The sequence below is a fragment of the Loxodonta africana genome, chromosome 19, assembly GCF_030014295.1.
Source record: "Loxodonta africana isolate mLoxAfr1 chromosome 19, mLoxAfr1.hap2, whole genome shotgun sequence".
Classification (NCBI taxonomy): domain Eukaryota; kingdom Metazoa; phylum Chordata; class Mammalia; order Proboscidea; family Elephantidae; genus Loxodonta; species Loxodonta africana.
Window position 1 is genome coordinate 62,606,905 of NC_087360.1, and position 22,713 is coordinate 62,629,617.

Sequence of the window (22,713 nt, forward strand, 5' to 3'; positions counted from 1 at the left end):
TAATAAGAATTTTTACTTACAGGTGCCCGAGAATACCACGTCCAGTTTTTTAGCAACCAGCCAGAGAGGGCATGGGTCCATGAGAAGCGGGTACGGGAGTATAAAGGTCATGAGCAGTATGAAGAATTACTGGCTGAGGCAACCAAACAAGCCAGCAATCACTCGGAGAAACAAAAGGTAACTGACAACATATTAGTATTAGTCTAGCATGGTTTCTAAAGGTCTTAATAATTTAGTAGAATTTTCCATACTTGAATTCAGACAATTGTTAGAATGATTTATTTTAGCTCCTTTAAGTTCCATTCAGTTTTAATAATTTTATAAAATATTTATCAATTTATGCTACATAAACAATGTTATAGTACTATTAAAAACGCTGCCTGCCTGTTTAATGATGCAATGTTAGATTAGATTCTATTGTGAGTTGAATTAATGTGCGTAAGCCTACTAGATGCTCGGGAAATGTAAATTTTGTCAGGGATTTTTATCCTTCTCTCTATTTAAGCATCTTGTCATAATTCCTCTCAAGTCTTATTTAGCAGAAATGTTTTCTAAAAGTACACTTTTTGAAATATTTAGTGAGCACCTACTGTGAGCTAAGCACTGTTTTAAGCATTACATTTATATTATCGACTCATTTAACCTTCATAACAACCTGTAAGAGATAGATACTGTTGTTCTAATTTCTGCAGATAAACTGAGGCACAGAAAGCTTAGGTGACTGGACCAACAAGGTCATACAAATGATGAAACTAGGATGAAGTGAAATACGTTTGATGTGGTGGTGGATATTTTAGAGTTTTAACATGAACTTCTGATAATGTCTGGTTGAGATGTTTAAGCTCAGCTAATTTTAGTGTGAGTCTCTTGTGATTCAGAGGCTTGTCTTTTTTTTTTACATTTTGAAAGCTAAATTTTAATTGCAGAATTTTGATTCATTTTATCAGACTTAGATTTTACAGATTTATATATCAGTATCCAGTGTATGGAAACCCTGGTGGCGTAGTGGTTAAGTGCTATGGCTGCTTAACCAAAAGGTCAGCAGTTTGAATCTGCCAGGCAGTCCTTAGAAACTCTATGGGGCAGTTCTACTCTGTCCCATAGGGTCGCTGTGAGTTGGAATCGACTCGATAGCAGTGGGTTTTGGTTTGATCCAGTGTATACTATACTATCTCATAGTTTTATCAGCTAATTTCTGGCTATGTCGGTCTAGTCCCCTGGATAATTCCCAGTTGCTTTGGCCGTCACACATACACACACCTTTATTCAATTCAAAGTTTTTTTTTAATCTCTCTTGCCAATTCAAAGTCTTCTGATCAACCCTGGACATAGAGACATGGAGACCTATAGAAACTGTGATTTGAGTTTATTTTTTCTCTCACATGGATGGCTGCTCTCCTGTGTCTTGTCAGCTTTCACGTGCTTCTCAGGACTTTCTCCTTTTACTGCATTCTGGCCCCTGTTTCCATTAGGATACAGACTAGCAGCACAGCTTCAAATGCCGGCTCTCTGCCAGTTGCCTTTGTTATGATCTCTGTAGTCCCTTGACCTATCCTTTTCCCCTTAATATGGGGGAGAAATGGCTCCTTTGGGGTGTCATTTTTAATGTTAGTGCTTTACTGGACACTGAAATTATTTCTGCATTCTATTCTTTCTTCCCTTTGCCCTTATTATTGCTAGTTTTTTAAAATAAATATGATGTCTAAAGAAGGATGTTTCCCTCTTTGGAGACTTGTCCAGCAGAGTAGTCAGCAAAGGAAGGATAGATATTTGGGAGTAGACCTTCATGTCACCTCATGGTGATACTCATTTAGCAAAGTTATGGAGATACAGAACATTTCACTTCCCTAACTGAAGAATCTGAAAGTATTCATTTCATATATACCTGAAAAGGTAACAGGATCACATGAGAAATATGCATTTATTTAAATGTACTTATTAAAGTATCTTTGATAATGCCTGTATCTTTTTTGAAGATTCGGAAACCCCGGCCTCAGAGAGAACGTGCTCAGTGGGATATTGGCATTGCCCATGCAGAGAAAGCATTGAAAATGACTCGAGAAGAAAGAATAGAACAGTATACTTTTATCTATATTGATAAACAGCCTGAGGAAGCTTTATCTCAAGCAAAGAAGAATGTTGCCTCCAAAGCCGAAGTTAAAAAAACCCGGAGACCAAGATCAGTGCCGAACACTCAGACAGAACAGACCAATACAGGGGAGGCGGCTTCCTCACCATCAAGTACTGAAATTCGGAGACACAGCCAGAGGCGGCACACGAGCGTGGAAGAGGAGGAACCACCGCCTGTTAAGATAGCGTGGAAAACAGCAGCAGCGAGGAAATCCTTACCAGCTTCCATTACAATGCACAAAGGGAGCCTGGATCTGCAGAAGTGTAACATGTCTCCTGTTGTGAAAATTGAACAAGTGTTTGCTCTTCAGAATGCCACAGGAGATGGGAAATTTATTGACCAATTTGTTTATTCAACAAAGGTATTCCCGTTTTTGTGTTTTTGTGGAAGGTATTTAATAAATAATCAACCTCGGCATTAAAAAACAAAAAAAAAACCAACAGAAAGATATAATTTAAATATCCTTTGTGTCCACTGCATTTGAAATGTTGCGTCAAGTACTCTGTTTAAGACGGGGCAAAAAAGAATAGGCAAAAGAGCTATTTTTTTTTTCTCTTTGTTTTGTTTTTTCCCTTTGTAGTATCCCATCTGCACTATATTAATCTTGAGCTGTGCAGCCAAAATTGAGCTTAGCTCCCTGAAGCTGTGAAAAAAACTGGACACTTTGCCTGTTTTTAGTTTGTGTAGTCTTAGTTGCAGAATGTGCTTCATATTGAATCATTTTTGTCAGTTATCTGAACTAATTGTTGTCTGAAAAGCCACTGTGATAATTGGACCTGCTGACCTGTTTGGTTGCACTAGCTGTTTGGTGGGCCCATGTTAGTGTGGGATGTCTCACTGCATTTTAGGGAAATACCAGCGCTGTGTTTGTTCTCTAGCTGAAGTAAAAATAGCCTCTTCAAACTGAGTGCATTCTTCAGTCAGCCTTGGGGGGTCTGACGTGTGGCACAGAGGGTTAAGCACTTGATAGCACTAACTGAAAGGTTGGCAGTTCGAATCCACCCAGAGGCACCTCGAAAGACGGGCCTGGTGATCAGCTTCCAAAAGGTCACAGCCTTGAAAATCCTGTGGAGCACAGTTCAACTCTGCGAAGTGTGGGGTTGCCATGAGTCGGAATTCTCTCCATGGCAGCTGGTTGATTAGCCCACCTCAAAGGTGGTAGAATTCTTGCCTTCCATTGGGGAATGCACCTTATATGCCTTGTGCACAGCCAGCACCCATCTGTCAGTGGAGGCTTGCATGTTGCTATGATGCTAAACAAGTTTCAGTGGGGTTTCCAGATTAGGATAGACTAGGAAGAAAGGCCTGGTGAGCTACGTTGAAAATCAGCCAGTGGAAAAAACCCTGTGGATCACAACAGTCCAATCTATAACTAATCATGGGGCTATACGGGACCGGGCAGTGTTGTGTTCCCTTGTAAATGGGACCGTCGTGAGTTGGGGCAGACTTGGATGGCAACTACCAGCTACACCAAACTACCTGGAAAACTTTTAAGTTGCAGTACCTACTTGATTCTCCTGATATCTTTGAATAGCAAATGAATACTTTGTACTTTTTTTTTTTTTTTTTACTGCAAATTGCCTGCATTCTTGGAGCAGTTTTACCTGCTTCTGGATATACAAATCAAACTTTGTCTTACACACACACTCCCAAAGTGGTATTGAAAGGAAATCCACAATAAATCTGAACCTTTTATATATATATATATATATTTAGAAACCACTCCTTCTATTTCCTTGGGTTAAAAATACCTAAAATGAGACAGAATTGCAGTTGACCTGCCTTCTGCCTGCTCCATTTGCTTATTGAGTACACATTTTGGTCACCATGAATGGTGTATTTCTGTATGTAAGAATATTGTCTCTCAAGACGTGTTGAGATTTTTTATCTGTGTAGTTGGGCACTTTACCAAATGAAAATAACTAGAGTTCTCATACTGTGATGTGTATAAAGGGAGATAACTATTCAGAATCAGAAAGTACTTTGGTTTTGACAGAAAATTATGTGGTGCAGGTTCATTTTTAGTGATCTTCATCACTTGGACTTAGACAAATTGGTTTTTCTCCATGATCTCATTCTACATTTTAGAATATAGCCCAATAATTAGCAAAATTGTTCTGAGGATGGGTAAGGTAATAAAATGAAGGATGTTATAAAATTCAAGCAATTTACCATTTGCCTGGTAATCACCTACTTTTTACTTTGCCTTATTTTAAAGGGAATTGGTAACAAAACGGAAATAAGTGTCAGGGGGCAAGACAGGCTTATAATTTCTACACCACACCAGAGAAATGAAAAGGCAACTCAGAATATATCATCTCCTGAAGCAACATCTGGTCCTACAGGTTGGTATGAATGAAGAGTACGTAGACCCATTTTGGGAGGTCATAGGTCTGCTCTGCTATCACGTAGCTGTGTTCCTAAGAAACTTTCAGTAGTCAAAAGTCAATTTGTATTAATAAAAGAATTATAAAAGTAATTCTTTCAATAAGAAAAAATGGGTTAGGGGCTAGAGAACTTTATTCATAGTAACAGGTATTTTTCCTGTAGGAATTCCAATAATGGGCAGATTTTGTAATTAAAAGAGTATAGCTATAAAGTCCAAACATACCGAGGTAAATGCACCATTTGACTCTCTCTTTCTGTCTCTGACTGAGAATGAGCTTTACTTTTCTAGCACTGTTAACACATTCTTACCATTTTCTCCTTTGTCCCGCATTGAAACAAAGTGGCAGATGCCAGCCCTCTTCATTCTTCTTAGGTGTGCTAGAGGTTAGTACCTGAGGGTCCTAGGGCCTAATTCTCGTATCATAATCTATTCTCTGACAAACAGACACGTGAATTGAAAATCCAGCTATGTTATTCCTGCTTAAAGCAGAAATACCTATGATCAGTAAGATGCTTTTGGAATGTTCAAAGTAATTTTTATTACGAGACTGACTTACTGCAAATCTTACAGTTTTAACTGAGCCTGGCAGGTTTGGTTTATATTAAAAGTATTACATCGGTAGTATTTCTGTTGCTTCATATAGCCGTCAAGAAAAGAGTTGGGTATCAACTAACTTGATCATTTGGAATCTTAATTTAGAGACCAAGTTTCACTTTGGTCTTTTTAAAAAGGTTTTTGAAATATAAAATCTGACCAAATAATTTTCTGGAAGGATTAAAGTTTTAAGACCTAAGATCTTAATCTTGAATTGGTAGTAACGCAGGCAAATCTGTGATTGAGTGGCATTAAGGGGTAAATATTTTGGTAACGGAAATGTTAAGTAAGATTCTAATTAGTATATGAGCTAAATAAAAACAACCTGCATTCCAGAAAAGACTTGGGGGCTACCTTTGTTTAAAAAAAAAAATGTGGAGAGGGGAGATGGTGGCAGAGGAGGGAGACGGGGCATGTTAAACAGCACACCTTTATCCAAAATCAAATTAGGAAAAGAAGCTGAATTAAAGGGAGAGGTGACTGTCTCGAATCAGATTCGCAACTTTTATCATTTCAAGATACTGTAATAAAAAATGAAAGCATACTGCTGACAGAACGAGTAAATAGACTTAGATTTTGCATTAATTAGCCATAATTGAAAATGTGTTTTCCCATCTTTGAATATTAAAATAATCTTTTGGTCTCAGCTTTCTGTAGTTAGGTGTATCAGTTTTGTTATCTCTCTTTCCACTAAACTATTGGTAATTTGTCTGAATTTAAGTGGGATACTGAGATTAGAAGAATATTTATTTAAACATCTACTTTTTCCTAATTAATGAGAAAGTACATTTTTCATATATATTAGACTGATCTTAATGCAAATATTTTACTTCTGTTTTTTAACAGAGCTTTTGTTTTCTTCCCCAGACAACTGAAAGTTTTACTTTCATGTAGTCTTTTAATTATAAGATTAAAGTTATGCTATGGATTTTCTTCTTTGATTCTTTATATCTAGAAAAAGCCTTATTTCTTCCTTAGACTGGCACATAGAATTTAGGTTGTAAATTATGACTAGAACATTAATTTCATGATGGGTGCCCTAAAGCTTTGACCTTGGTTTAGTTACCAACTGTAGTTAATAAGCATATTTTGTCCTGTAAAATGACCATTTTGCTGCTTGTGAAAATTAATTCAGTAGTTGAAAAGTTAGAAAAGAGACTTGTTCTTCCTTCAAGAACCAATTGCATCATCATGTCAGTTGGTGCTAATTATGTAGGGAGAACTCTTGAGGGGTTTTTTTTTTGTAACTAGGGGCTACATCACATGTGTGGCACAGACACATGTTTCTGTGGCTTGAAGAATTGCTTCTGCCTTCACACTAGATTTCTGGGCTATTTTTAAATCCTGAGATTCTTCCCTCTCCTCCCCTAGAACGTGAACTTAATATTTTTTAATGGTTCTTAAACCTAGTAGAATGGATGTGTTCTTTGGGTAGCGTTCAGAATAATTTTAAGAAGTCATGTTGCCTTATCCTCTATGAGACTAAAGATTACGTCTCCTCTACACTTGGTGGAACAATTTTTGTCATCCTCAGAGCAAGTAAAGATTTGTTTTTAAGCAGCTCCGTTTTCATTTTCCTCTTCCCTGGTAGATTGACTACTGAGAATATCTTGAAAAGTAGGACTCTTTGGGATCCTCAGGTTGGTCTCTGAGGGTAAGGTATCTGCTGTCTTGGTAAACATTTTCTCAGTGTAAGGAGGAGAGTGACAGTAAAGGAAGGAGCCATCACCTTTATCTGTGACTTCTCTGCTAGGAATTGATTAACCACAGCTCAGAAATAATATATTATCATCAAACTACCCACCCTTTCCCCAAAACAAAGTAGTGGGATCATTCTTTGTTTTGACTTTGAACTAAGATAAGGGAAGCCAAGAGCAACGAAACCAGAAAGTTTAAAGGAAGGTTATATTGAAGTAGCTTTGATCTGATTTTATAGGAGGTTTTAGCAGCTTCTTTCTGTGGCAAGTGAAGGGTGATTATTATCCAGGAGGACTATTTAGGTAGTCCAGGCACTGAAAAAGGAACCCTGGTTGCACAGTGGTTAAGTGCTCAGGTTGGTGGTTCAACCCCACCAGCCACTCCATGGGAGAAAGATGTGGCAGTCCGCTTCCATAGAAATTTCAGCCTTGGAAGTTCCATGAGGCAGTTCTACTGTGTCAAATAGGGTCATGGTGAGTCGGCATCTACTGGACAGCGACAGGTTTGGTTTGGTTTTAGGCTCTGAAAAGATGGAGAAGAGCTGCGCTGAAGGTATTGTTCCTCCGCAGTCACAGTGTGAAGTCATTCCGACTTAGTGTTCTTTCAAAAAGTCGTGGTCTCCAGTCTCAGTTTTATCCTTTTCAAAAATGGGGTCCATGAGAGTTTCCTTCTGTTCACTTTTAAACAGTTTTACTATTTAAAAATTTTAGTAGTTTATTTTAGCATCTAACTTGGAAATGCTTGATAATTTGTTTTAACTTTTAAGTTTCCCATGGGTAGTTCTTTATAAAGTATAACAAGTCCCTTAAAAGTCAAATTAATGGCTAGGTTTTGGGTCACATTTTTGTGCCTTTCCCGATGTTTTTACCCTTTGGTTGCTAATAAAAATCATAAAAATAGCAAAACTTATATATAAGTGCTAACTATGCACCAAGCACTATTAAGCACTTTACATTTAGAATTACTTTAATTCATTTGTTAAAATGCACAATCTGTAGGCCGACTGAATTTGAACCAGTAAAATTCCTAATGTCAGCTTCTTAATAAAGTCATTCTCATTCATCCCTTCAATTACATTTACCTAAAGGTATTTACCTGCGTTTAAACCATGTCTGTGCTGTTTTAACTGGACTTTATAATTTTTTTATTCAGTTCCTTTTATTTGTATAATTTAGTATCCTTTTAAATCTCAGTTTCAGCTCATCGGCCTTTAGAATTTGATCTATAAAAATGTTTATGTATTCCCTAGTACTTAACAGCCTTTTCATGATTTATAATTAAAATTCCAAAATGTATCAGGTAAGAAAAGCAAGAAATTTGGTCCTGTCTTAATTACTTAAATGTCAGGATATCTTTAAATGAGTTTTTATTTGTTTGTTTATATCACCTCTTAGGCTCAGTAGAAAAGAAGCAACAGAGAAGATCAATTAGAACTCGTTCTGAATCAGAGAAATCCACTGAGGTTGTGCCAAAGAAGAAGATCAAAAAGGAGCAGGTTGGCTTCCTACATGTAGAGAGTTAAAACATTGTATTTGTAAATATTGTAGTTTATATTGATATCCTAAAAGAAAGAAAACTCCCTCTGCCCCTACTCCCCACCCCAGGTTTCCTTTCTGGACTCTTTCTGTTTTTGTCCTGGTGGGTTCCAGTGCCTGATTCTAACAAAACCATCCTGTGATTCTGCTTCAAGCATTTTCATAGAAAAACAGTCAGGCTTCAGGAGATGGGAAGCCAGTAGTGCAAGACTCTTAAAGAACCCCTCACTTATTTTGAAATTTCTGTTATGAGCAAAATGATTTCATGTTTTTTATTTGGAACCATCATTGAGCCTCCCCCCTTTTGTTTTGTTTTTTTAATTTTGATTTAAACTGCTGATATGTATTGTTTTTATTTTTTAACAAATCAAATTAATTTATGAGAGTTATATTTAAGAAGCATAATCATAGATGATCTGGTTTTCCTGTTGGTATCACAGATTTTTTGGAATGTTATTTTCCTGCAGTGGAATGGCACTCACCTGTAATTAGATTGTCAGATAAATTATATTTAAATTTTTTTTAAAGGGCATTTTGACTGATGGGTGTGAAACCAATGTAATCAGTGGGATAATGTACATGTTAAATTACCTTTTCAAAGAAATTTTTAGAAACCATTGCTGCTTGAAATTAAACTCACAATCAGAATTTTTGGTAATTTTTTTAAAGTGAGAGAGTATCCATTTTTATATCCCGGATAGCACTATCGAACAAAAAAGAATTCTGAGTAGAATTAGTTCCAGTAAGCTTTGTATTTTTAAACCACTTAATATGGAAGAGTACAAACTTCACTATTTTAATTATTTCCTTATGATTTTAAACTGTACTCTATGGTATCACCAAGCATGTAAAACAGTTTTCCCAGAAATACTCAACTAAAAAATAAGTAATATACTAATTCATTTACCATATTAACTTTAATACTTAGGAGATTATATTCCAAAAAATCTTTCTAAGCTCTTGCAAATCTGCAGTATTCATTATCAAAATTTCTTGTGATTTTTGCCAGCTGGTTCCCACATTCAGTCTGTGATCAGTCAGTTTACAATTAATAAGCAAAATGAGTTAAAAAAAAAAAATGGGTCAAACAAATTGTTAATGCCACTGTGTTATAGTTAGTAGTAGAACAATACCAGTGATTGTTTAGAAGATTTTATATTTGTATTACTAATTGTATCTTATAAAAGCGCTTCTGTTGTATGTTTTTTTACCTGTTGTAAAAAAAAATAAAGTTTTTTAAAAAGCTTAGAACAATCCTTAAATATTTACAAAACGTGTTTCAACATGCATATTTCACCACATCTTAAAGAAACATAAAATTCAATTCATAGCTTAAACAGGAACTCCTCCAACAGCACCCTTTTTCTAATTCCAGTGGTTCAATCCTCAGATTACCATGTGTTTTACATATACATAAGGAGCCTTGGTGGTGCAGTGGTTGAAGCGCTCGGCTGTGAACCAAAAGGTGTTCAAACCCAGAACCCACCAGCCACTCCACGGGAGGAAGATGTGGCAGTCTGCTTCCGTAAAGATTTTCGGCCTTGGAAACTTTATGGGGCAGTTCTACTCTGTCCCATAGGGTCGCTATGAGTCAGAAGCGACTCGGTGGCAGTGGGTTTGGTTGGTTACATATACATGGGCAGAATAACTTCTGATCTCGCTCTTCTAATGTAGGATCAAGACACTGTGCATTAAACACTCAAGAAAGCGCTTTTGCAATATCACAAACTTATTTTCTTAAGTTTGTACTAGCAGCAAAAGTATTGAGCTTCCAGCTGTATGCAGCCCTGTAGCACTCTCTACAGAGAGGGTCCTGATTCCCAGCAACTTAGCTGTGAGTGCAGGCGCGGAAGGGTCTTAAAGTGGCGTGAGTTACATTAACCTGAGTATCATAGTAAGTAAAAATTTATCCTAACATCTTTGGGGCGGGAGGGGTTTTAGCAGCATCGGGGCTGGTTGCAGAAACAACCCCTCTCCTGCCTCCCAGACGGACACTGAAGAAAGTATTCTCGTTCTCTTCATATAGTAAGGGAGTGGTGGGAAAAGCCTTTGCTAGAGAGCATGTGGCTGTGTGTTGTCACGTGGTATTCAGCAAGACAGCTAGCATATAAACCCTCCCTGGCCTTGAGACAGAGAACTTCACCCAGAAGATGGGACTGGCTTCAGATTTCAGATACATTAGTAATCAGTCATCGTTACTTAGATTGATGAAAGTATTATTCTTTTCCTCTGTTAATTAAAAGTGGAAAAATTCCTTGTTAATCCTGTGTTTTTCTACCCATACAGGTTGAAACAGTCCCTCAGGCTGCAGTGAAGACTGGATTACAGAAAGGTGAGTTAATAAATAATGTTACTTTGCATTTCCTTGATTAAAACCTATTTTTAAGAACTACTTATTTGTACTTCATGTATTTTTGTCTGTCTCTGTAAATCATTGTTGTTGCTCTCCAGTCAATAATTTGTGTGAAATTGCAATATTCCCCAGTGTTTGTGTGTGTGTGTATGCGACTTTTAGAGTTGATCTTACTCTGTGCCTCCATGTGAAAAAGTCTTTAACTGTTTTGGTAAATTGGAGAACACCATGTAGACTTGATACCATTTCCAACTTTTCTCCATAAGATTCCGGGGTTTCACTGGTTGATAAACTAGGGATGTGACGAATCCACTTTTTTGGGTATTCGACTGAATACCGAATAGTAGCTATTAATGTTTGTCAAACATGGACTATGACAAATCAGACAAGACAACCTGATTGAAAAAATCTTGCCACGGTTATTTTTACAGTGCTGTAAAATCCTTTTGTAAATTGAAATGATTCATAGCATATCTATGGCCACTATTAGATGACCTTATGCAAATCTATTTGAGATATGCACAAAGTTTAAGAAACCTTAAACTTATATCTGTATTTTATGTGTGCAATTTGACTACAGTACAAACTCCATAGCATGATTCGTGCGTTTTTGGTGAGATCATTCAAACTGTATTTAATACCTGTAGTTTACTCTGGGCAAATTGCATTATTTAAAAATAAGAAAAAAATAAAAAAACACCAGCCTCTCTGCATTCTCGGGGAGAAGTCTGCAGCGATGGTCTCCGTGGAGATCCTCAGCAGAACTGAACAGCCTCCCGGAGGGAACACTGCTTGGCGGAGCTCCAAGAAAAGACATCGCGATCGCTGCGAGATTAGGAGGCCTGATTGCGTTGTGTTTCCACCATTCCACAGGGTCGGCGGACCGGGGAGTGCAGGGCTCTGTCAGATTCAGTGACAGCTCCGTCTCCGCAGCGATTGAGGAAACTGTGGACTGAGATTCCTGTACAATTTCATCCCAGAAACTCCAGACTTGTAGTCTCCATGCAAGATTTCTTTGTCGGCGGCTCGATAAACAGTTTCTTTGTTTTCGATTTTGATTTTGCCAATCATCATTATGGGCGTTCTCCTGCCTGGTTTCTTCAAGACTCTGAACAATTGCTTTAACATTCAAATGATTTTTTTTTTTCCGGTCTGAGCTGGATGGGTACAGCTTAAATCATGGGTCCAGCCTAAAAACCACCGTTTAACTTACACTGATCAATTTCAACATGGACTGTTTTTTTGTTTTTAAATAAAGCATCATTAATGCACATCTGCAGGGTTTTGCCAAACAGCCCAAACTGTATACATTACAATCATTAAAAGCTCTTATTTTTTTTAATATTAGTGCCGTTATCATGGAGAACCGCATGGCAGCTGTCTTTGGCAGTCTGTCATTTTTCTAGCATTTTCAGAAACTCGTCGGAAATGGCGGTACCTGTGTTTCCCTTCGAAAGCCTCTCAGTGCAGCACTCTGTTCCTCTGTTAAAACTCCTTGTTAATCCAGTGATCTTTTAGGCCAAGGAAACATTTTGTGGTGGTGTTCTGGGTCCATACACCAGCAATGAAGGAGATAGATTTGCGTACTTGTGTTTTTTAATCAGCGTTACCATGGGCAGGCACCCTCATTTATAGATGTCAGGAAACAGTCAGTGAAAACCTTGTAGAATGGGATGTGATAACGAGGTTCCAGTAACCCGAGCAGTCTAACGAGGCCCACATCCTCCACCACAGAACATGGCTATGTACCAAGTGCTGCTCTCACTCAGCCTGTTGCGGATCTTCAAGGCCTCAGGAGACTTGTTTCTCCGTGGTCTCTTCTGGACTGCACACTTCCACCATAGCTTGCTGGGCTGATCTAGATGTCTGTTTGTTGTATGGAAATTTGGGGGGAAAAAAAATCCAAAACACAAAACTGTGGGTTGAAATATTCACCATCTCCTTGGTTCCTTGGTACTCACCGTGTCTGCTCTGCACATTTCATCGTGGCTGTTTCTGTATAGCCTATTATACTGCATTAGCCCAAGAGATTGTTGCTTTGTAACTTTTTGCACTATTGTTTTGGCTGGATTTGTATTACACACAGTTTTAAAAAAGAATTCCACACTATTCTCTGCCTTTTTTTTTCCCCATATGTATTCCTTCCCGCACAAATTCCACACAGAGGCCTCTCATCCAGCTCTTCGTGATTTGGCTCCACCTGAGCACTGATTGTCCATTCACAACCCTCAGCAGTGTGCCTCCTAAATAATATGACATATGTAGATGTGCCGCAGCACTTGTTCATGGTCACAATAAATACCACTTCACCAAGGAAGTCTCAGATGAACAATTATGAGCATCCAAAATTTATTTGGGGGGAGATAATCAACTGAATTGCAAAATTTGGGGGAAAATGGCACTGTCCGTGTACGAATCGAATACAAATCAAAGATTTGTCACATCCCTAATAAAAAACAAGATGGAGATGTCTCTGCAACCATATTTGTAAGCTACACAGTGTGTTGGGTTTTATGTCTTCCCCCTCCAAATTGAATGGTCCTTGGATTGCTGCAAATCAATCCGTCCTGCAGTTTCGATAGGATTGGTTTTTAGGTTGGAACTTGGGCTCTGCTGACTGAAAGAAAATAGCTTTAGAGCAGGAGCACTGAAATAAATGTCTTAAGAGAGCGGATGTAAGTTAAATCAGTCACTACCAGGAAGGTCAGAAGCTTATGAAGTTTTGACTCGTGACTTCAGTGTTACAAAGAGAGCTGTGCTTTTTTCACACTAAAGATGAGTTTGGGGAAAGAAATTATTCTCCCACAAAAAAAAAAAAACTTTAGCACTATTTTAGGATTAATTTCAGTGTGTTATATTAAGGTGCCAGCGAGATTTCAGATTCCTGTAAACCTCTAAAGAAAAGGAGTCGCGCCTCCACTGATGTAGAAATGACTAGTTCAGCGTACAGAGACACATCTGACTCCGATTCTAGAGGACTGAGTGATCTGCAGGTAAATATGTGCAAGCATCTGGGCAAAGGGCTCTTTTTTACTTTGCAAAATCAAAGTCATAACATGTTTTGCCTGACTCATTGGGGGAAATCGGGGCATTTTTAAAATACACGGAAGGAAGAAATGACTTTGGTTCTTTTGTAACTTACAAGTGTCTTAATTTTACTGATCTCTTATAACAGAAGCAGAGTTTTGTTTGTTGGCTTGCTTTTAACTACAAGGTCTCCCAAACCACCAGGCATATGGTATCCATGGGTTTTAGAAAGAAAGAAAAAAGTTTGTAGTAAAGGTCTAGTTGAGCAAGGCTTGCTAGGCTTTTCACAGCACCTAACTTTGAGGGAGGTGTTGATTTGATTTTCTTAAAAATGTGCTGTTTTCCACATAGGTAAGCTTTGGAAAGCAAGTAGATAGCCCTTCGGCTACTGCAGACGTAGACATCTCCGATGTGCAGTCGGTGGATTCAAGCTTGTCAAGAAGCAGCTTCGGAATGACTAAGAAGGACGCCGTGTGTCAGGTAGGCGGCTCACCAGTCCTGTGGCTTGAAACAACGGCCGTAATGTTCTTCCAACGATATACTTACCTTGTGTTGAAGAAGGTAGTATCTTTGCAAATTATGATGTTACATTAAAGCTACAGATCTAAAAGTCATTTCTGGCTCTTTCCTTTTTGAGTTGCAATAGTTACTCATATGCAAATGCAAATATTGTGATAACACTGTTATTAATTGTAAGTAAATGGCAGGTGACTCATTTCAAAACATTTTCTTAAATTTGAGTTGATACTAACTTTTTGAAAAACATGTATTTACCTTTCTTGGAAAATACTGCTTTGCCCTGTAAAGGAAAGTTAAAGTGTGCAGACCCCGAAGAAGAAATCATACAAGATCAAGCATGACTTTTAAACCTCATGTGACATTGAGTCTGAAAATAGGCGTCTAGTTCAGTGATTCTCCAGGTGACTTGCAAGGACCAGCAGCATCAGCATCTTCAGGAAACTTGTTAGAAATGCACTCTCTTGGGCCCCACCCAAGAAACTTTTTACGTCAGAAACTCTGGGGGCGGGGCCCAACAATCTACTTTAACAAGCCCTTAGGAGCCCTGGTGGCAAAGTGCTCATGAGCTTGGTTGCTAACCAATAGGTTGGCAGTTCGAATCCACTAGCCACTTCTTGGGAACCCTGTGGGGCAGTTCTACTCTGTCCTCTAGGGTCGCTGTGAGTTGGAATCAACTTGACGGCAGTGGGTTTAGTTTTGTTTTTTTGAGGTGATTCTGATGCACGCCAAAGTTTTTTAAACCACTGCTGTTTGCCATATGACAGATCTGTGAAAGCACTGGTGACTCTCTGATTCCTTGTGAGGGAGAGTGCTGCAAACACTTTCACCTGGAGTGCCTGGGACTGGCATCACTCCCTGACGGAAAGTTCATCTGCATGGAATGTCAGACTGGTGAGCTTTTTTTTGGTGGTTCTGAAAGATGGATTGGGAGGGATGTGCAATGCCGACATCTTCCATGGCATCTAATTCTCTTTTACTTTTATCTAGCTTATTTATATTCTCTCTTAGCTTATTTCAAAGGAGCTCTGGTGGTATAGTGGTTAAGTTAAGCACTCAGCTGCTACCTGAAAGGTCAGCAGTTCAAACCCACTGATTGCAAGTAGTGAGCAGTGTTGTCTTATCAATGCCTTTACCATAAAAACCATAAAACTTATCAATTCATTGAGATGTATTTGTGTTTTATCTAAAAGGTTACACAAAGTATGTGAATTGAGTTATTTTTCAGATGAAGGATTTTTGTGCTCAATAAATTAAAGTTCTTTGACTTTAATAAACTGGAGTAATTGTCGATCGTAAACTATAACCATGGTGATTGTGTTTTTAGTGGAAAGATGGAGCTACTGGAATTTTATTTTTAAACTTGAATCCAAAATATTCACCATTTATTTCTTATCCTACCAAACATAGACTTTACCATAATCATTTACCATAATCATTGCCGTCGAGTCATTTCCAACTCATAGCAACCCTATTAAAAAAAAAAAAAACCTAGTGAAGAGAGGAGAACTGCCCTATAGGGTTTCCTCAGGTGTAATGTGTATGGAAGCAGAGTGCCACATCTTTCTCCCACGAAGTGCTGGTGAGTTTAAACAGCCGACCTTTCCATTAGCAGCCAAACACTTAACCACGAACCACTGTACCAACAGGGCTCCAAACGTAGACTACCACCTATTAAAGTAATGTGTAGAGAAAGAACTATGCAAGTTTACGTTTCTTTTATATGTAGCCATGGGTCTAGATAAAATCACGACAAGCAGAAAGTACAGTCGTTAAATCTGTAACAAGGCACGTAAAAAACCAGCTGAAGATGGCGTGGTGATGCTTTTAGGGACTGTGTTTGTGTTCTTTTTGTTTTTATTTTAACTATGAGGAACTAAGAGCCAATTGGATATCAGGTATATATGATACACTGATCTTACCCTTGTTATGTCATTTGATTCCCATAACATCATGAGATAGGTATTATTATTACTTCCATTCTACAGTGGGGGAAACTGAGAATTAGAAGGTTTAGTACCTTGCTCAAAGTCACAAAGATAACATATGCAGAAACTGGGATTTAAACCCCGGCAGCCCAACCCTAGAGCCCTTGCTCTTTACTGTTGCCTTCTACTGCCTTGGCAAAGTGGTGTGGCGATGATACGTCATATGCCCTAATAAACACGCACGTATACACACCACACAAAAAACTAAACTATTAAAGCTGTTTAGAACATATAACATATTTTTTCCTATACAAAATGTCATTTTATTCATCACATTTAGAGTCTGCAGTGAAACTTTGGAGCAGTTTGCCAAATATATCTGCACGTTGTTTTATTTGGCCCTCAGACTGTGTTTTGAATTTTTAAATATGGAGTGGGCACATATTCCTGGTTCCCCACATTCCCTGTCATTCCTTCTTTCCTGTCACTTATGCAGGCCAGTCGTTTATGCAACCTGCCTAGTCCCTTGAACCAGTAGAATCCTGTCAACCAAGGTTAGACATAATCTCATTTGATGTACAGCTATTAGGAAAGGAGGGAAGTTTGCTTGAAAAACAATTCTGTGCTTTTGGTTTATTTATTTTCCCATTAAAACTAGTTTGGTGCCAGTTTGGTACACTTTTAACGTATTAAGAGTGAAAACTCAAATTCTGAAGCCATTGCTCAAGTTCATTTACACACTTTTCCTTTGTTTATCAAAAAGATGAACACTGTACATATGGAAAGTATCACAGGATACATGTCTGATAAAGTCCTGTACTTGCGCTTTCTGTTATTTACCACAAATGTGATTTCTGAAAGAAAGCATTGTCATTTGCCCTGTTGAATAAAATCAGTAACAAAAACAAAACAAAAAAAAGACTAAAAAAGGGACCATAACAGGCAATTTTACTATTTACTTTTTCTTAATGAAGACTAGTTCCTAGTGAGAAGGGAGGGAGTTTGGAAGCATTTACTTGATAGAGCTCTAAACATAAATCTTAGAGGGGTTTGCTATTTCAGCTCTCTGTTAATGTAACAATTTTACTATTATAACAATTTTCATCAATGTTAAATTTATTTTGACTGTTACATCAGTGAAAGCCTAACTTTCATTTTTATATAGATTTAATTTTATCCATTAAGCAAAGCTGCAAAGTCAGACCTCCTGCTTTTAAAATATTTTTTTAATTTCTAAGTTATTTTTAAAAGTATACTATTGCTTTTGTTTCGATATGTATGTTAAAATAGAATTTAAAATTACATATATGCAATAGGACAATGACACAAAACCCTATTGTGCTAAATATTTCTACAACAAAACCAGTCAAAAAAATTGAACGTCATAGTTGTAATTACTCATTTTTGTAAGGCAGCCAATTTGTAAAGATTAGGTATTTACAAAATCAAAGAACAACAATACAATTCTACTAACTTTCTGTAAAAAACAAAACTAAACCAAAAAAAAAACACCTATTTCTTGTATTTTTTTCCTTAAGATTTCTTGTAGGCATTAAAAGAGAAAATGGGCAAAAGACTTGAATACTTCCCAAAAAATGGTATTCAGATGGCCAATAAATATATGATAAGGTTGTTATAATTTGCAGCTCTTTACAACTAAAAAATTTTTATAATCTTTATTGACTTTCATGAATTATCCGTTCATGTCTCTTTTTCCATTTATGTTTTAGGGTGTTAATGGTTTTCTTATCTCTTTTAGCATTTTAAATTTATTTCTGATTACACAAATAATGCATAAATACATTGTTATAAAAATTACAGCTCAAGGTGAAGACACCCTTTTTACTCTTAATCCTAGGCCCATACTTAATTCTAGCCCCAATCAGTGGTAATCATTGTTATCAGTTTGGTGTGTAACCCCGTAAACTTTTTTCTTTCCCTCTCTCTCTGTGCATAACATTTGTGTATGTATTGTAATAAAAATATATTTTTCTGCATCTTCTTTTACTAGTTTGTCTTGGACCTCTTTTTATGTCACTACAGGTATATTCTATTTAATTGCTGCATAATACTCCATAATATGGCTATATCAGTTTATTTAACTATTCCCCTGTTGAAAAACATTTGAGTTGTTTTCAGTTTTTTGCAATTACAAACAACACTTCAGTGTGTAAATGTATAAATCTGATGCAGATATCAAGAAGTGGCATTTTCAGGCCACAGGAAGTGAATGCATTTTTATTTAATGAATACTGCCTAATTGCCTTCTAAGGTAGTTTTTTCCAATTTAAGTCCTACCGGCAGTATATGAGAGTACATGTTTCCCTACATCCTTATCAACAATTGGTATTAGCAGACTCTTTACATTTTTTCCTATTTGATAAGCTTTTAAAATAATACTTATTGTTTTAATTTACATTTACCTGATTACTAGTGAAATTGAGCTTTTTTGGGGGGTTGTTTTTATTGGCTATTTGTCTTTTCTGCTTTCTCTGAGTTGCCTGTTCATACCATTTGTACATTTTTGTATTAGGCTGTTTTATTTTATTTTCTATATTGATTTATATAGTTCTTTGTATGTCTTGTTTCGTTTTCTTTGCTTAGATATGCTGTACGTGTTTTCTCCATATGTGAACTTTTTATATAATAAAATGATCTTTCGTCATCTCTGTTGCATATATTTTTCCACATCTGTTTGTCTTTTATGTGTTCCTTCTTTTTTTCTGTTCTACTTTCTGTTGATATCTGGTCCTGGACCTTTCTTTGTTGGGTGGCTTTTAATTATAGTTTCAGTTTCTTTAATAGTTTATAGAACTATTCATATTTTTGTATTTATATATATTTTGCCAGTGTTGTTAAGTTGTATTTTTCTAGGAATCTGTTCTTTTATCTAAATTTTCAGATTAATGGCAAAAATACAGTGATTTTTTTTTTTATTAGCTTTTGATTAGCTTTTGTAGCGATGTCCCATTTTTCTTTTCTAATATTGTTTTTATTTGCTTCTTTCCCCCTTTTTTAATTAGTCGTTCTTAACCAGGGATATGGAGTCCCTGGTTGGTCCAAATAGTTAAGCACTCTACTACCAGCCAAAAGACTGGCCGTTTGAACCCACCCAGAGGCACCTTGAAAGACAGGCCTGATAATCTGTTTCTGAAAGGTCACAGCCTTTACAACCCTATCTGACAGTTCTGCTTTGACACACATGGGGTCACCATGGGTTGGAATTGACTCGGTAGCAACTAACAACAACAAAAACCAGGGGTATCAGTTTTATTACTCCTTTTTCAAAGAACCAACATTTGGTTTGTTAATCCTTACTACATATGTTGATTTCACTTCATCCTTGAAGAACCTTTTCACTGAGTATAGAATTCTGGCTTGGCAATTATTTTCTTTCAGTCCCTTGAAGGTAACATTACATCATTTTCTGGCTTCCATTTTTCTCTTTCAGTCAGCTCTCAGTCTTACCGTTAATTTTTTGAAGTTAATGATTTTTTCTCTGGGTATTTTTTTTTTAATTGTGTGATTCCATTTATATGAAATGTCCAGAATAGGCAAATCCAGAGACAGAAAGTAGATTAGCGATTGGCAGCGGTCAGGAGGAGGGAGAATGAGGAATGACTGCTAATGGGTACAATGGGTGTACAAGGTTCCTGTTTGGGGTGATGAAAATGTTCTGAAATTAGATGGTGGTGATGGTTGTATAACTAAGAATATTTTTAAAAACCACTGTATACTTTAAATTGGCTAAAATGATGAATGTTAAGTGAATTTTATGTCCAAAAAAATAAAAAGAATCAGTGACTTATAAAAACCAAACCAAACCCACTGCCGTCGAGTCGATTCCGACTCATAGCGACCCTATGGGACAGAGTATAACTGGCCCGTAGAGTTTCCAAAGAGCACCTGGCAGATTCGAACTGCTGACCTCTTGGTTAGCAGCCGTAGTACTTAACCACTACACCACCAGGGTTTCCCAGTGACTTATAAACTTCCCTAATAGAGTTGGATTTTAAGAAATCAGGCAAAATCTGGTTATGGGTAGGTTATCTCACTCAGAAAAACAGCCCTATAATAGACCAGTATGCCACACCTGTGCCCAGGTGGTTGTCAAGTCTGACTTGAAAAGACATGCTGTCAGCCATACCTGGCACTGCCCCGGTTTTTGATTTGGGTTGGCCAGGTGGTGACGGTATCATTCTCTCACTCAGAGGAAACCAGGGCTTCAAACCAATTCGTTTAGGTTTGAACCCCTGCTGAGAATTTGCATTTCTACCCCAGATATACTGAATCAGAATCCACATTTTAACAAGATCCCTTCCCCAGGTGGTTCTTTTTTTGTTTTGAATATTTTATTGTGGTTTGGGTGAAAGTTTAGAGAGCAAATTAGTTTCCCATTCAGACATTTTCTATACGTTTTGTTTCATGACAGTAGTTGTAGTCCCCTCAAAGTGACAGCATTCTACTCTGTGGGGACTTGTAACAGTTTTTCTTGGTCCTTGATTTTCAACAGTTTGAATATGATATGCCTAGCTGTAATTTTCTGCCATTTTTATTAGATGTATGAGTTTTCATTTTGTGTCTTTTACGTACAGAAATTGTAAGTGATTATCTAATGGAATCTGTCTTTGCTTTGGTAATTCTTTTACTTCTGTGTTGGGAAGACCTCCTTACTCCCAGCTCCCAAGTGTTGAAAAATTCTGTTCTGAGTTTTTTGTGGAATCAATTTTGGTATAGAGTGACAACTGGAGATCTAAATTGTTTTCAGCGTTGTATGCCCAAATTGATAATCAATTATTCTAGCAAAACTTATTAAATAATCTTTTCATTTGGTCACTTACTTTAAATGTCCTTTTTATGTTAAATTCTTACATATATTAGTAGAGTGTTTTTTATTTGGCCCTCAGATTTGATCTCGGTAGCTGCGTCTACTTAAAAGGAATATGCTTTGATCAAATTTTATTTAATCTGTGCCCCTCACCAATTTTCCAGGGCAGCACCCGTGTTTTTCATGTAAAGTGTCTGGCACAGATGTTAAGCGTTGTTCTGTTGGTACTTGTGGGAAATTTTATCATGAAACCTGTGTCCGCAAATTCCCCACTGCCATCTTTGAATCAAAAGGATTCCGCTGTCCCCAGCACTGCTGCTCTGCCTGCTCCATGGAGAAAGATATCTACAAAGCAAGTAAAGGTAAAACTCGGCTAAAAAGGGTGGCAAGGCGTTCTCCTGTTTGTTCATCTGCACGTACAACAGTTCAGCCACAGTAGATACCATGTGAAGTAAGGGTTAGGTTCTAAATTTAGACCATAGGAAAACATTCCATAATGTTCAAAATTAGCCATGAAGATCCTTTAGGCAGGTGCCATACCTGAGGCCACCATCTCTCCAGCACTGGAGCAGAAAAACTTTTCTTTGGATGAGTATTTGGCTTTCATTTAGGGGCCATGTAGCATAGGAATGACAGAGACAGACTGATAAACATTATTTTTATCTTACTGTATAACCCACATTGTATAGGAACCCAGAAAAGCCCAACTCCAAAATACTTATTTCATATCCAGCTGATGCCTTATTATATATATATATATATATATATTTTTTTTTTTTGACTTGCCTTTAAATAGGCCGCATGATGAGATGTTTGAGATGTCCAGTCGCCTATCACTCAGGAGATGCTTGCATTGCTGCTGGAAGCATATTTGTATCCTCCTACGTTCTCATCTGTAGTAATCATTCCAAACGGAGCAGTAATTCTTCCTCTGCTGTAAACGTAGGCTTTTGTTTCGTTTGTGCAAGAGGTGAGTGTCATTCCTTTATTTTTTCTGAGTTCATCACCATACTTGCCCATTAAAATAGTCTCAGCCTTGGGAGAGAACTGAGGTCATCTAGCACAATCTCCACCCACTGCAGAATTCCATTTTGTAACACCCCACTTCCTTATATAGTATCTTCTAAATAGACTTTATTCTTTAGAGCAGTTTTAGGTTTACTGAAAAATCGTACAAAAAATCATCTTACATCCATGTGTGGTACATCTGTGACAGTTGATGAACCAGTATTGATTATACACCATTTTTAATTAAAGCCCATAGTTAACATTAGGGTTCACTCTTTGTGTTGCATAGTTTTATGGGTTTTGACAAATGCATAATAATGTCATGTGTCCACTGTTACAGTATCATACAGAATAGTTTCACTGCCTTAAAAATTCCTGGTCTCCACTTACTCTTCCCACCCCCTCAAACTCATAGTTGTACTGTCTTCTTATAGTCCCTTTTATGACATTAGACATCCAAATTGTCAGAATATTAATTCTTCTGTAAGTGAAACTAAAATCTAATTCTTTTTTTTCTGTAACTTAAAATTATAGATAAGTTCTTAGTTTTTCTCTTTGGAGCATCAAGGAGTTAATCTATTTTCTGCAAACAATTCTTCTATTAGGACTTAGACCCATCGCATGGCAGAATCTTTAATCCAGAGCTTTCAGCCAATTGAGATTTCGCTTGGAAGGCAAGACTAGCACATTTATTTTTCAATTGCTT

General features: G+C 37.2%; 1 protein-coding gene across 6 annotated transcripts in view; it reads left to right on the forward strand.

Moving 5' to 3' along the window:
* The window catches only part of NSD3 (nuclear receptor binding SET domain protein 3), a 107,480-nt gene that overhangs the window by 58,746 nt on the left and 26,021 nt on the right, over positions 1 to 22,713 (forward strand). For 5 of the 6 annotated variants that reach the window (XM_064272800.1, XM_064272802.1, XM_064272801.1 and 2 more), the window contains exons 5-14: positions 23 to 177; positions 1,977 to 2,492; positions 4,350 to 4,476; positions 8,207 to 8,307; positions 10,634 to 10,679; positions 13,563 to 13,693; positions 14,079 to 14,207; positions 15,011 to 15,137; positions 21,164 to 21,361; positions 21,796 to 21,969. In XM_064272800.1, coding sequence (XP_064128870.1) covers positions 23 to 177; positions 1,977 to 2,492; positions 4,350 to 4,476; positions 8,207 to 8,307; positions 10,634 to 10,679; positions 13,563 to 13,693; positions 14,079 to 14,207; positions 15,011 to 15,137; positions 21,164 to 21,361; positions 21,796 to 21,969 — 1,704 coding nt within the window. Of the gene's footprint in view, positions 1 to 22; positions 178 to 1,976; positions 2,493 to 4,349; positions 4,477 to 8,206; positions 8,308 to 10,633; positions 10,680 to 11,573; positions 13,539 to 13,562; positions 13,694 to 14,078; positions 14,208 to 15,010; positions 15,138 to 21,163; positions 21,362 to 21,795; positions 21,970 to 22,713 lie in introns of those variants that run through there. The other variant, XM_064272805.1, reaches the window with a different exon arrangement.